General features: G+C 39.3%; 1 protein-coding gene across 1 annotated transcript; it reads right to left on the bottom strand.

Annotated features, from left to right (window-relative positions):
- Nucleotides 1-3,362: 3,362 nt before the first annotated feature.
- On the bottom strand, nucleotides 3,363-6,096 carry CUNH4orf3 (chromosome unknown C4orf3 homolog). Its single transcript, XM_023519241.1, has 2 exons — nucleotides 5,823-6,096; nucleotides 3,363-4,406 (listed from the first exon to the last, which is right to left on the bottom strand). Coding segments are annotated over exons 1-2 (207 nt in total). The 5' UTR covers nucleotides 6,029-6,096; the 3' UTR covers nucleotides 3,363-4,405.
- Between the last annotated feature and the right edge of the window lie 9,370 nt (nucleotides 6,097-15,466).

Raw genomic sequence — 15,466 nt, 5'->3', positions numbered from 1 at the left:
TAGAGTTAGTTTTAATGTTCACTCCAGAGAATTGAGAATCAGAATTAAAATTCTCTTTACATCCCTAAATGGGTGAATTTCATGAATATAACATATGATTCAATAAACTAGTACATTCCATATCTTGACTGATTTCGTAAATTGCATTAAAATATTCTAAAATGTAAATGATTAAATATGAACACTTTTAGATAAATAGAAAATAATTGCTTGTAAAAGTTTAACTCTACCCAGTTACTAGATCCTGGCCAAATTTTATTTTGTAACTTTGATAGTAAGCGATTATTTTATATTCTTGTTAGAAATACTTGAATACCCACTAAACTAAATTTTATTGTTTAAGAAATCCTATTTTTAACATAATTTTTAGTATGGATGTCTGTAAATAATGTGATGTCTGTAAATTGTATTTGAAATGCTAGTGTTTTTAATTGTTGCTTTTATAACATTGTAAAATACTACAAATGGGCTTCAGATATTTCTAATAGCTTTCAAAACTTTGTGTAGGTTTTTTTTTTTTTAATTTCTGTTTGGTTAAGATACTCAGCTGGAAATGTATTAATTGAAACATTTAAACTAATTTGTGTATTTAATAGTTTCCTAACTTTGTCTTTTCAACTCAGTTGAGTTGCAAACATCAAAAAGAAATGTCTAATTTTGCTCCCAAAGTAGTCTAGTTGAAACAACCTTAGAAACTGACCTTTTGTTTTTATAATACTCCAAATACAGATCGAATACATAGTTACTAACTAATCATTCACATGTAAAACTTTTACTTGTAGGGTGCATATTTATTTTTATACATCTGGTTAGAAGCTTATGACTTTTAAAATAATGTACCCAACAATCATGTTTCAAATAACTTCCTTTCAGAATGTTATATTTTCATGTGAAATTGGTTGCTTCTGGTTCAAAACATTTAAGATAAACTCATTTTTAATATGATTGGACTGTTCTTTGTGTTCATGAACTGTGTCCCTGCCTCCCACACACTTGCCCCCATGGATTACAATTTATATATTTTATGGGAAATTTAAGTCGAGGGTACTTGCAATTATTTACACTGATCACAATATGTTGTCTATCACAAGGTTCCTAAAAGTTAAACTTCAAAAAGATCTAAATCACAACTCCTAAGAGTCAGTCAACTTTCTGTAAGATAGAGCCAGACAGCACACCTGCATGTTCTAAGGTTTAAGTCCGCTGCTACATTGTTCTGCTCCAGTATTTAGTCTTGATCTTGTACTGTTGTCCATGTTTGTGTACCCCCAAAATTCGCATGTTGAAGCCCTGTCCCCAGTACAATGGAAATACATCATAAGTTCTTTGGGAGGTAATTAGGTTAAGAGGGTAGAGCCCTCTTGAGGGAATTAGTGCCTTGTAAGAAAGCGGGAGAGGGTGGCTTCTGTGGCTCAAGTAGTAGGGCACTGGCCCCATATACCAGGAGTGGCAGGTTCAAACCTGGCCTCGGCCAAAACTGCAAAAAAAAAAAAAAAAAAAAAAAGTGAGAGAGCCCTCTCTCTATCAGGTGGAAATACAATGAAAAGTTGGCAGAAGAGTTTCACCAAGAACCTGACCACGCTGGCACCCAGCCTCAGGCTTCTACCCTCTCTAGAACTATGAGCAGTAAATGCCTGTTGTGTATAAGCCAAAAAGGAAAAAAAGCCAAATACTACCTAATTTAGGCTTTGTGGATCATAAAATCTCTAATACTCAAGTCTGCATTTCTAATGTGAGAAGCAGCCATTAACAATATGTAGACAAATGGGCATAGATTGAAATCCAGACTGCATTTGATTTTCATGTGTCATCAAAGTCTTTTCAGTTGTTTGAAAACATAAAAGCTATTCTTAGCACACAGGACTTGTTTATATAAACAGGTAGCCAGTCAGATTTGGCCCTTATTTGATGACCTAGAGCATAATCTAAAATACCTTCACTGACCCTAAATATCCTGAGGTCTCCAAATGTACTCCCATCCCACACAGTGACTAGATATTTGGAGTGCTCTACAAATTAAAAATTTAAGGATAACAGGCCCTAAAATCTGTTCCTTGTAACTGCTAATAAGCCAATTCATTTCAAATGGAACAATTAAATAACTTCATTCACATGAAATTGTGACATTTGTGAAGGAATTTATCAGATTAAAATCACACTGATATGTTCTTTTAATGTCTTTGTTTTTGTCAGTTTGCAACTGTTATTGGTGTCCCATTTATCCACTTGAAAGCCTTCAAAGTATGGGCAATGTAAACACATACTGTACTTGTAATGAAACAGTTCAATGGTAGCTCTGATTTCTTACTATCTGCATAACCTTCATACTGCCAATATTTTTTTAAAGAGATTTATTTTGGGGAGATGGGGTCTCCCATGTTACCTATGCTGGGGCACAGTGGCTATCCATAGGCTTAATTATAGCACAATACAGTCTCAAACTCCTGGCTTCAAGCAATCTTTCTGTTTCAGTCTCCCAAGTAGCTGGGACTACAGGCATGTGCCACAACACCCAGCTACCACTATTTTTTGTATGCCAATTAATAAGTGTTAGTCTCCAGAATCAACAGCATATAAACATATAAAAATTTATTATAGGGCGGCACCTGTGGCTCAGTAAGGCACCAGCCCCATATACTAAGGGTGGCTGGTTTGAACCCAGCCCTGGCCAAACTGCAACAAAAAAATAGCCAGGCGTTGTGGCCGGTGCCTGTAGTCCCAGCTACTTGGGGAGGCTGAAATAACTGGCACAGCACTCTACCGAAGGTGACAAAGTGAAACTCTGTATCTTAAAAAAAAAAAAATTATTATAAATAATTAACTCACATAACTATGGATACTGAAAAGTCCCACAATTTTTGTAAAAAGTAGGCTCTCCAAAGCAAGTGGTGTAGTTCCAGTCCAAAATCCAAAGGCTTGAGAACCAGGATTGCCAATATCGAAGCACATAGAGAGAGATGTTCCAGTTCAAGCAAAGAGACAATTTGGTGTTTCTCTGCCTTTTTATTCTATCCAGACCCTCAAGGGATTAAATGATGACCATCCTGGAGATGGTGGCTCTTCTTTTACCCAGTCTACTGATTCAAATCCTAATGTCTTCTAGAAACATCCAGAAATTTTTTACCAGCTATCTGGGCATCTCTTAGCCCAGTCAAGTCGATACATAAAATTAACCATCACACTAAGATCTATCTTCAGTATTAACAGAAATTTTCAGAATATCTGATAGTTGTGGTAGTAGGAAATAGGTTCAGAAAGGTAGTATGAATTATTATTGTAAGAATGTAACCTAATAGTAAACTATGTGAGAACTGTTAATCCCCCTCAACCACCGGGTAATTTGTTAAAATAAAATCCAACTATGTAAGTAAACATTTATTAGATAAAATTATTAGCAAGTACTGAAAAAACAAGTGATACAATCTGTTTAGTAAATTCAGTGAAATTCCAGTTCTGTGTCCTTTAGGCGTGTCCAACCCTTTTTCTTCTCTGCTGCACATGAGAAGCGGCATTGTCTTGGGCCACACATTAACACAAACACTAATGAAAGCTGAATAACAACATTAACCTCTAACCTCATGAAGGCAAGTATTTTTGTCTGTTTTGTTCACTGTGTCTTATAACGCTGGCCAATGAGAGCTCAAACATCTGTTGAATGAGTAAATAATCACATTGACGTTACTGCAGTATTTAAGTAAGTTACAGACACTTTAGGGGGGCTCAAGAGTTTGAAAGGAAGAAAGAAGACATCCAGGGAAAAGGACATTCATGGCAGCTTCCTAACATTGAATATGATCTACTTTCTCTAAGACTACATCAACCTGTCACCCATGACATATCATTTCATAAGATGCTTACTTAACCTATTAACAAAAATTAAACTGGTGCTTAGAGCCAATAAACAAACAGTGGGCCTACATTTTCTGTGTATCTTTTTTGTTGCACCTCTATGCAATCTTAAGAATACTCCATTCCTCCTCTGAAAATCGTTCCTTCACTTTTGAGTAATTTACTTTTGAATTTATAAACACCTCTCCTTATCATTCACCCTATCATTTTCAGCATATTAAACCCTGATCAACCCTTAAAATGTTAAAGACATTACTATATCTCCTAATGAATACACTAAACCTTTAAATACAAATATTTTCATATTCAAACCTGTAAAGCCACCAGATGTTTCAAAGTTTTGAAACATGAACTAAAGGGTCTAATTTTAAGAATGTATTTATGAATGGGCAAGATCCTACCCAGTTAATAGAGTTCTCCAAATAAGCAAAAGAAAAGTATAAAATGAAAGTCCCATAGAGTTCTGAAATTCTGCTGTACAATCCTATCTTCTTTTTTCAAGAAGTTTGTAGTCAACTTCAGAATTCATTCCAGAAGCCAGTGGGCAGCAAACCAGTCTGTAAAAACAAGTATTTGTCAGCAATATTTCCTTTATGTTCCCATTTTAACACTATGCCAATTTCTGAAAATCTTGATTGACAGTCACTTGCCTAATCCTAAATGATTTACATATTGATAAAAACAGGAAAAATCCTGGACTATTTCCATTAAGACTTCCATTTTCTACTCAGAGCTGAAAATTCAGGTCATTTTTAGAAAATCACTGTACGTGATACATCTTTGGTACATGGGTTAAAAGGCAAAAAAACCCATTCTACTTGAGTTATCAGTCTCAGCTAAGAAAACGGGGTAGAGAGTGGAAAATCTCTCTTTATAAATGGCTTAACAGATAATTTTATTAAAATTATCTCCTTTCTGTCCAAGAAATCAGACAGAAAGACCTAAGAAAACACCAAAATCTTTGTGGAAATTTAGGGATAGGAATGTGGAAATCACTGCTTATCAAGAAGCGTAAAGTAAATTTCCTAAGTGTGATGAGTGGGAGGAGTTAACTTACAGCGTGTGAACAATCAACTCCCAAGTCCAGAAGAGCTGTCTAAATTGGCTGCACCACCCTTCCACAGGCGCTCTCCTTCATTCACTGCCTTTTCCCCAGAACTTGTTCCTTACGGCCAGTTGGGTCCCTCTTCTTGTTTTGCTTCCTCCCTGCCCCATTCCCTTTGTTCCTACCTTTACTCCCTGCCAGAATTGTCTTTATAGAGTGAAGAGTGATGAAAATTAGAGCACGGATTTTGCAAAGTGAACTTCACAGAACTTTGTGGCATCATCAGTTGGTGTTTTAGGATATGTGGGTGTGTGTAAAAAAGGGGGGGGCGGGGGAAAGTCAAAAGAGTCCCAGGTTTCTGGGAAGAGTAATGGGTCGGATAAAATTGACGTTTACTGAATGGGACACTGAAAGGTAAGTACCTTTGAGTCAAAAGCTAGTAAGAGTTCAGTTGGGACGGGTTAAGTTTGAGATGTCTGCGTGGTGTACTCATGGTAAAACGGTTGTGTAGTAACCACACCTTTAGAGCACGTACTACATACAGCCAGACTCCACGCAAATTGCTTTTAGATAAATCACTACTATGTCAATCGTCACTATCCTCCGTGCCATGGTTCTAAATGGTCGACGAAAAACTAAAGCTCCAAAAGGCTATATACCGTCTATAGTTTTTCACGGCAGTGCAACTGGCTTCCTTCTAAATCATAAGAAACTACGAAGCAAAGTCTCCTTCGCACCTCTTTGAAGACTCCCATTGAGGTGCCAACAAGGGCACTGTCACTCGACCCTTCCCCGTCTCCCCCACGACCCGACTCCACCTCTCATCAGCACTGTGACCTCGGACACACTGTACAAGTACCCTCCGGAATTCAGTTCCCTTACACCGCCTCGAAATGAGGTACATGGTCTCTCAACTCAGGATACTCACCAAGGCCAAAAATACACAAATAAAAACACCACCACGTCGAAAAGAATGAAGAGCCAAAGATCCAACCAGTAGGAGTGTTTCTGAAGATTGTTTGAGGCGGACTGCGGCCGCGCATGGTGGTTCTGTTGCTGCCTCCCAGCCTCGCCCAAGGCTCGCCGCTCGCGGACACCATCCCGCCCGGGTACCGCCGCCGCGCCCAGCTCCATCTCGCTCCAGCAGCAGCGCCTCAAGTCTAGTGCCCGGGAATCACTTGGTTCCTGCTCTTCCGCCTCCGCCGCCCGGAAAACTGGGCGGGGCCCGGCCTCTCCCCGCGCCGCGGCGGCCCCGCCCCGGAAGGAGACCGAGCCGGCCCCTCCTAACGCGCAGGCGCGGGGCCCGCGGCCGGAACCCTGGGTGACAGCCGGCTGGCGGCGCCCCCTCCGCCCAGAGGAAACGAGCCGGCCGCCTACTTCTCCTTTGCGGTGGCCGGAGCGGAAAGCTGGTCGTTCAGGTTTGGCTGGAAAGAGGAATACACCCTCCCAGGACTGGAAGTCGCGTTTCCGCCGGGGCGTGGCCTCCACCTTGGAACTGCCCTCGGGTCGCCTCTCCCATCCCTGTATTCCTTTGGGATCCTTATGCCGACTTATTAGGAAGGCCCGCTCTGATGAGGGTACTGTCTCTGGCGTTTTACGCTTCATCTTTGAAACAGCACTTAACCAGACGGACATTATGAGCCTGAGGTTTTTTTTTTTTAAATACTATAATCTTTAATTCATAAAAGCATTACAGGTTTTGCTATGGAAATTACAGACCCGTACACTAGACAAAATCAAACCAACACATCGCTCTTAAATGACTGGGGGAAAGGCTAAGCAATCTTAGTGTCGTGACTTCACAGACACTGACCATATTTTCTTAACATAAACGCCAACGTCCAGCCCCATCTGGAATCGGGCATAAGGGTAACATAAAAATCTGAATTTGTAACCAATTCCCGTAAGAATCCCCCGACTTAAGCAGACTTTTGTGTTTAAAGGGCAGTTTTTTAAAAAGGTATCGTATATACCCTGTTTTTCCAGTCATGTGCCCAAGATTCAAACCCTCCCTCTCCATTTACCAACCCTTTGCTAATCAAAGGACACAGAATTAAGTATTGGTTGTCAGTGCCCAACAGTGAAGTACAGTATGTCCATAAAGTTCGCGTGCAGTTCAAAACAGTTGAGTTTCTAAGAGGGACAGCAAATAAATCACTAGAATTTTGTGAGTACCTCAAATAAGTGAATTCAAGAATAATCTGAAGGTTTGGGAGTGCCTCAGCAAGATTAGAATACTTGCAAAAAGAAAATGATTGACCCATACTGCCTGGATTTTACTTGATGACTTCAGTTTCAATATTCTCTCTGTCACATTATAAATGCCGAATTGCTCAGAAAATGCAGGCGTCAGGTGGTTTAAGTGGTTCTCTTAGTGCATGGTAAATGGAGATATGATTGTGTAGGTGTGTTTTTACACAAACTGTCAGTAAATCCTCATAGAACTCTGAGGCTGGTGTTACTCCATTTTCCAGAATTAGAAAGTGAGGTAGGAAAGGGGGAAACTGTCTGAGGTTACTAAGAAAAATTATAAAGCCTAAAATTAACCCAAAATCCAGCATTCTTAATGCTGCTGTCTTACAACTTTTCAACTTTGCTTCAGTTTGCCACCAGATCAGTTATAGGGTTATAGAGACAAAGATAGTCTGCCACTTTTAAAGAAAAACATCAAGTATTTTTGCTTTGTAGATTCTGGGAATGAGAAGGCTGTTGCCTGAGGATTAGACTGTAACCCAGATTATCCTTGTGTTGGAGATTGGAAAAGACATTGGATTTATGTAAGTTCTTATAAAAATTAGGAAGGACAAAAGATGGAAGCATTCTTCTTAATAACTAGGGGAATAATAGATCCTCTAGTTACTGAAACACAATTGATTATAAACTATTGAAATTAGTATAGAAGTAGCCTAATGTGAACAGGAAAATCTTGCGAAATGGTTTTAAATGTGTCTTTGTCACAATGTCACATGCTCATCTATAGTTTGATCTCTTGCATTAGGAACATGTCAGACTTGGTGAAGTAATTCATGTAAACGGGGAGTGATCATTTAAGCTAAATCTAGTTGAAAGATCCTATCATCTCCTCTGACTTCAAAAATTCCATTGATTCTTGATTACTCCACCTGACAGAAACAGAGTTGTAGAATTTGCTATGTCCCTAAATCCAAAGCAATTTAACTTAAAAAAAACTACTGAGCAGCTCCTGTGGCTCAGTGAGTAGGGCGCCAGCCCCATTTACTGAGAGTAGGGGGTTCGAACCCAGCCCCAGCCAAACTGCAACAAAAAATAGGCGGGCATTGTGGCAGACGTGTGTAGTCCCAGCTACTTGGGAGGCTGAGGCAAGAGAATTGCCTCAGCCCAAGAGCTGAAGGTTGCTGTCAGCTGTGATGTCACAGCACTCTACCAAAGGTGACGAAGTTAGACTCTGTCTCTAAAAAAAAAGGAAAATACTATACTGAAATCTAGTCGAGTAAACTTGACAAGTCCAACCAAGAGTTCTGATTGTCATTCAAGAGTTCTGCATTTTCCCAACTTCCTTGAACTTTTCTCCCTCACATATTCAAGTGAAAGATACGCACTAGGGTCTACAGATTGAGTTATTGCACTACAACCATGATCCAGCACATTCATTCATACATAATATCGACACAATTACTTATTGGCCTGGAATGGAGAAGATAGTGTAGGAGAATGCTTTAACAGTCAAGGACAACTGGGTAAAACACCCAGTTGTTAGTTAACCCAAAAGTTAGTTCAAGTGCAATACATTCACAGGAAGGAGATGATGAATTTACAAACATAAGGTGGTAAAACAGAATTCTTTAGGCAGGCCGGGCGTAGTTCATGCTACAGGTAACTGTAATCCTAGCACTTAGGGAGGCCGAGAAGGGCGGTTTGCTTGAGCTCAGGAGTTCAGGACCAGCCTGAGCAAGAACAAGACACCACCTCTTCAAAAAAAGAAAAATTAGCCAGGTGTGGTGGTGCATATGTAGTCTCAGCTACTCAGGAACCTGAAGCAGGAGGATCACTTGGGCCCAGGAGTTTTAGACTTCTGAGCTATAATGATGATGCCATTGTACTCTAAAAGAATTATTGAAGCAGCTGTCCAGCTAGTATATCCATTTAACAAAACATCCTACTCATCAATCTAGGTATTAAAGGAATTTTATGAAGAAACCTTTCTTTTTTTTTTTTTGAGACAGGCGCCTCAAGCTATCCCCCTGGGTAGAGTGCCATGGCATTTCAGCTCACAGCAACCTCCAACTCCTGGGCTCAAGTGAGTCTCCTGCCTCAGCTTCCCAAGTTGCTGGGACCACAGGTGCCAGCCACAACACCCGGCTATTTTTTTGGTTGCAGCCGCCATTGTTGTTTGGCAAGCCCAGGCTGGATTCAAACCCGCCACCTTGGGTGTATGTGGCTGGCATCTTAGCCACTTGAGCCACAGGCGCCAAGCGGAAGAAACCTTTCCAATGATATAGGTAGAGTGCTGGGTTTTTGTAATGTTCATCAGAAAACATAATTGTTTATCTTAAATCATCTCTTTCTTATATTTACTTCATGTTTTTCTCTTTTTCAAGTTGGATACCTGTCCCAACAATAACCATGTTGATTAGGATAGCAAGTTATTTCTCCATCATCTGAGTCATTTTATCCATTTTTTTCCTATTCATCATATTGCTTTTGGATAGCTGTGAAAGTTTATTTAAGAGTTGCACTACCAAGTATCACAAGAATGGAGGAAAAAGTATCCAATGTACACACCCCTATTATGAAACTAATTTATACCTTTTATATGAAAGCTATAACCAAATAGCCTAAGAATATGGGGAGTGGGGAGGGAGAAGGGAGGAGGGATGGAGAAGGGAGGGGGGAATGAGTAGAGGGAGGGGGTTTGGAGGGATCACTTCTGAGGTTTATCTTATAGGGGTACAAGTGAATCTTTCTAAGAGTGGAATGTGAACGTTTTAAAACAATAACTGAGAAAATGACATGAAGGCTGTGCTGACCAGTTTGATGGAAGTATTTGAGATTGCATGTGAAAACCCCACAATGTACCCCAGAAGTGCATTAATGTACATAGTTACCATTCAATAAAAAAAAAAAAAAAACAATTAAAAAAAAAAAGAGTTGCACTACCATCATAAACAAGTTGCAGCTTCTCTTGTATCTTCATCTTAGATAGCTAAGATGGCAGTTCCCATCTTTTTTACTCACTAATAATCTGGCTCCACCCTACTCAGCCAGCCTGGTGCCAACACACGCCCTTTACCCTAGGCAGGTGCTTTCTTCCATCTTCCTCATGGAACTATTCTCCTCTTGGCCTCTGGGCTTTGAAGCATGTTGTTCCAGTTAAACTGGAATGAATTCTTCTGCACCTAAGTCCTACCCATCCTTTGGGGCTCAACTTAAGGGCCAACTTTGTAAAATTTGCTTCACTACAATTAACATTGATTTCTCCATTTTCATTATTGCTAACATACCAATTGCAAAAAACTTCACATTTAATTTGTCTCCAAGTACTTCATATGTCATGTGTTCTTCTTGGGGAGAGAGTTGTTTTCTCTAGATTAAGGCAGTGAGTGAAGTGTTTATTTCTAAAGTTTTTTGCCTTCCTTCAGCACCTATCATTTCTCTCTACATTCAATAACAATCTCCTTTTATTGAGGCTATTAGATGGTTATCTTTTAAAATTGCTCTACCTCCAACTCAAAAAACACTGGAATTTTCTTGACATATTGTCTGATGTATGGGCTTGATTTGTAGCAATTTTATTTAAATTGTCTCCTCTGTTAAGAGAATTAAGTATACTTTAGGGGGCGGTTTGAATTTTTATCATCTTTGCGATCTCCACACCCCTTCAAACAGTGCCTTGAACGTGGGTGAAATTTAATGTTATTCATCTATGTTTTGTTATACTCTACAACTATTAACACATTACTAGTCAAAAAACAAATTTGTTGAATTGTCTCTTTTAGAACATAATAGTGTAATGATACCACTGGTCTACTGGTAATACTACTGGTCTACTATTCTGGGATAACTTTCTGAGGTTTTTTTTTTTTTTTTTGAAGTACTAATAGTAGAATCTGCTGGTCCATTTTCCTTTTGTGGCTCTCCCATCTTTAATTTTAGTCAATAAATTTTGAAAACCTACTGTTAGGCAGTTAGTTAGACATGAGCAGGGTGATGATGTATGTGATCAGGCCATTTTAGGCTGGTTTTGGGTCAGGCTGACCTGAATGATCATGGGAATGGGGCTAGTAAATACCTTGTAGGTGGGTTGGCCTGAGATAGAGCAGTGGTTCTGAACCTTCCTAAAGCCACAACTCTTTAATACAGTTCCTCATGTTGTGGTGACCCCCAACCATAAAATTATTTTCATTGCTACTTCATAACTATAATTTTGCTACTGTTATGAATCATAATGTAAATATCTGATATGCAGGATATATTTAAAGGGGTTGCAACCCACAGGTTGAGAACCCTTGAGATAGAGGCTGACTAATGTTCTAGGGATCCTCTAATGTGATCAGACAGATGTGGTCATGCTGACATAGGTTGTTTTGGAAACAGAGTTTATTAAGACCATGGGAGATTTCCAAGAAGCAGCTGGTATCCCCCCCAAAACTTGTATATAAAACCTAAAACTGTGCTTCCCACAGTATAGAGTGCAAGCTGTGAGGTGGCAGGGCCCCTGTGGCTTGGGAGAACGTCCAGGTGACAATCCCTCTTCTACTGACCCTCCTCAAGAGATAACAACATATTTTCTCTAAGCTTCAACTTTTAATCCAGCAGAAGAAAAACATGTTTTCCTTAAACTTTAGCTTTTAACTTTATAGCGCACTTCAAAGCAGTCACATAACGTTTTCCAGCTGATCTTGTAGATATGTAGTTTGCACATATTTTAGAGGTCACACAGTAATAATAGATTATGTTTACCTGGGAATTTGTGCCTGTTTCTCTTCTCATAATTAAGTTGAAAATGTGTCTTATTTCCTTGAGAAACAATTTTGTACTGCCTCCTTAAAAATAAACCTGTTTGAGTGCTTGGGGCTGGTGATAGAGAAAAGTATCCCAGCCCTCCTGATCCCATATTTGCCTCTCAATTCCATCTCTGTCTCTCGTGTCTTGCTTTGTCTGTTGTGTTTTATTTCACCACTTCCCACCAATCCCACTCTGATTCATTTACTTTTTGGGCTGGTTCATGAAACACAGAGCCTGCCATTAGTAAGGTAGGGCCTGACTTGCTATACAAGCCGTTAATAATTAATAAACCTTCCTTTTCTTGCTAAAACATTACTTACTCTTTTCAATTATTTTGACAACTACGTCTAGCCACCACAATGCCGCTCTAACACTACTGTGTATCAAGCACTGTCTAAGGAGCCATAAGAGACACATATGCAGTAGCCATCCAGTTCATTAAGAGTACTGATGGGACGGGCACTGTGGCTCACACCCAGAATCTGACACTCTGGGAGGCTGAGGCAGAAGTGCTTGAGCTTAGGAGTTTGAGACCAGCATGAGCAAGAGCAAGACCCCCTCTCTACAAAAGAATAGAAAAACTAGCTTGGCATTATGGTGGGCACCTGTAGTCCCAGCTACTTAGGAGACTGAAGCAGGAGGATTGCTTAAACTCAAGAGTTTTGAGTTTGCTGTGAACTATGATACCACAACATTCTACCAAGGGTGACAGAGTCAGACTCTGTCTCCAAAGCAAGCAAACAATAACAACAACAACCACCATAAAAAGAAATACTGAAAGAAGATATCTCCCAGAAAAACAAAGTTTTTAAGCTCTGTAATGGGGCCCTGAGGTTTAGCATAATGATTTATGTTTGGGAAACAGGAGCAGGAAGGACTGTGAACAAACTATCCTCTTTCACCTACCTATTTACACATGTCCAATCAGATTTCAACAATAAGGACTCAGCTTTGTTTATAATTTAAGGTTTCACAGAAGATTTTTCTTTCGAAACAAGACATCCTTATGCTTTTTAAAGTTTAAAAACAACTTGAATAGGGCAAAGCTTTTCTGATAGGCACGGATGACAAAGATGTTGAAACCTACAACCTTGAAATCTCATTATGCTAATCAACTGAACAATCAACTATTTGTTTTATTGAAGAGTGTTGGAGGGACAGTCATTGAGGATGGAGATTGAAAGGTCAGCCACTGTGTGCCATGTCTTATCTCATCAGATTATATTAATAGGCTTCCAAGCATAGGCAAAACAATTTTACCACAGGATAATGTAAATAAATGATGCCAAGGTGATCATTGCTACATGTAAAATGTTGACCAGGATTAGATTTATTTTTATGAGAAATGTCAACATATTAACAGCAGCTGTCTCTGGGCCATGGGATGACAAATAGTTTTATTCTCTGTGCTTTTTCCTGTTTTCTCAATGAAAATGCGTTGCATCATCTAGAAGCTGAAAAGGAATTTTGTTGAAAACAAGTAAGATAGAAAACAAGCCAAACAAAGTCTAGGCCAGAATTACCATTTCACTATTTCTGACACCAGATCACAGCAGTAGGCACATACATATCAAGGGATTTTAATGGTATAACAGTGCTTTTCAAACCAAGTTTCCTGGTCTGCTATTACCCCTCAGGGGTTACTCAAGTGCCAACTTGGAATGGAAGCGAGGAATGCAGGGAATATGACTTCCAGCTTCTTTTGGAGAAACTCAGCTTTTCTCTCCCTATATATCAGTATTCCTATTGGAAAACATTTACTTTTTCTTTTCTCCTGGTTAGAGCTGTGTTGAAAAGTCACTTTGGCTAGGAATGGTGACTCATACCTATGATCCCAGCTTCTCAGAAGGCTGAAGCTAGAGGATCTTTTAAAGCCAGGAGTTTGAGACCAGCTTAGGCAAAATAGTAAGATCTTTTCTCTAAAAACAAAAGAAAAATGAGCCAGGCATGGTTACATGTGCCTGTAATCCCAGTTACTTGGCAAGATGAAGCAGGAGGATCTCTCTGGCCCAAGATTTTGAGGCTGCAATGAACCTTGTCTTAACAAAAAAGAAAAGTCAACCAGGGCAACCCATGTTCAAAATTGTGAAATAGCTGCCCTAAGTTCCAGTCCCTCCACAGAAACATTGAAAAACTATCTAAAATAAATGTCAGAATGTTGAAAAACCGTCTACAGCTTACAGAAACCAAGCAAATTCTGAATTGAAGTATATGAAGCAGATATAGAATTGAAGGGAGAAATAATTCTACAAAAATTTTTGGAAACTTTAATATCCCACTTTTAATAATGGATAGAACATTTAGACAGAAGAATAATACAAAACTATAAACCAACTAGACCTAACTGACATATATGGAACTCTACCCAACAGCAATAGTCTTCTCAAGTGTCTGTGGGACATTCTCCATGAAAGACACATATTAAGCCACAAAACAAGTTTAAGTAAGTTTTAGAAGACTGAAGTCATAAAAATTGTCTTCTCCAGTCACAATGAAATGAAGCTAGAGGTCAATAACAGAAGAAAAACTGGAAATTTCATAAATACATAGAATTTTAACCACTCTTAAATAGTGTGTCAAAAGGATGTCACACAAAACCATAAAAATACTAGAGGAAAACGTAGGGAAAACACTTGAAGAAATTGGCCTGAGCGAAAAGTTTATGAGGAGGACTCCCCAGGCAATTGAAGCAACATCAAAAATACACTATTGGGACCTGATCAAACTAAAGAGCTTCTGCACAGCGAAGAACACAGTAAGTAAAGCAAGTAGACAGCTCTCAGAATGGGAGAAGATATTTGCATGTTACGTCTCTGACAAAAGTTTAATAACCAGAATCCACAGAGAACTCAAACTTATCAGCAAGAAGAGAATGAGTGATCCCATCTCAGGGTGGGCAAGGGAATTACAGAGAAATTTCTCTAAAGAAGATAGGCGCATGGCTTACAAATATATGAAAAAGTGCTCACCATCCTTAATCATTAGAGAAATACAAATCAAAACTACTTTGAGATATCACCTCACTCCAGTAAGATTAGCCCATAGCACAAAATCACAAAACCGGAGATGCTGGCGTGGAGAAAAGGGAATACTTCTACACTGCTGGTGGGAATGCAAACTAATACATTCCTTTTGGAAAGACGTCTGGAGAACACTTAGAGAACTAAAAATAGACCTGCAATTTGATCCTGCAATTCCTTTATTAGGTATATATCCAGAAGACCAAAACCACATTACAACAAAAATATTTGTATCAGAATGTTTATTGCAACCCAATTCATAATTGCCAGGTCATGAAAAAAGCCCAAGTGCCCATCTATCCACAAATGGATCAATAAACTGTGGTATATATACACCATGGAATACTATACAGCCATAAAGAAAGATGGAGACTTTACATCCTTCATGTTCACATGGATGGAGCTGGAAAATGTTCTTCTTAGCAAAGTATTACAAGAATGGAAGAAAAAGTATCCAATGTACATACCCCTATTATGAAACTAATATATAGTTCACGGCACAGTGGTTACGGTGCCGGCCACATACACCAAGGCTAGCGGGTTTGAACCCAACCCAGGCCAACTAAAC

This window comes from Otolemur garnettii, unplaced genomic scaffold, assembly GCF_000181295.1.
Source record: "Otolemur garnettii isolate 467f Iridium unplaced genomic scaffold, OtoGar3 scaffold00164, whole genome shotgun sequence".
Taxonomy (NCBI): domain Eukaryota; kingdom Metazoa; phylum Chordata; class Mammalia; order Primates; family Galagidae; genus Otolemur; species Otolemur garnettii.
This window is presented reverse-complemented; position numbering and strand designations above follow the sequence as displayed.

What these genes read in the sequence shown, in the direction of transcription:
- CUNH4orf3 (XM_023519241.1), bottom strand. Translation starts at nt 6,028, where the DNA reads ATGGAGCTGGGCGCGGCGGCGGTACCCGGGCGGGATGGTGTCCGCGAG.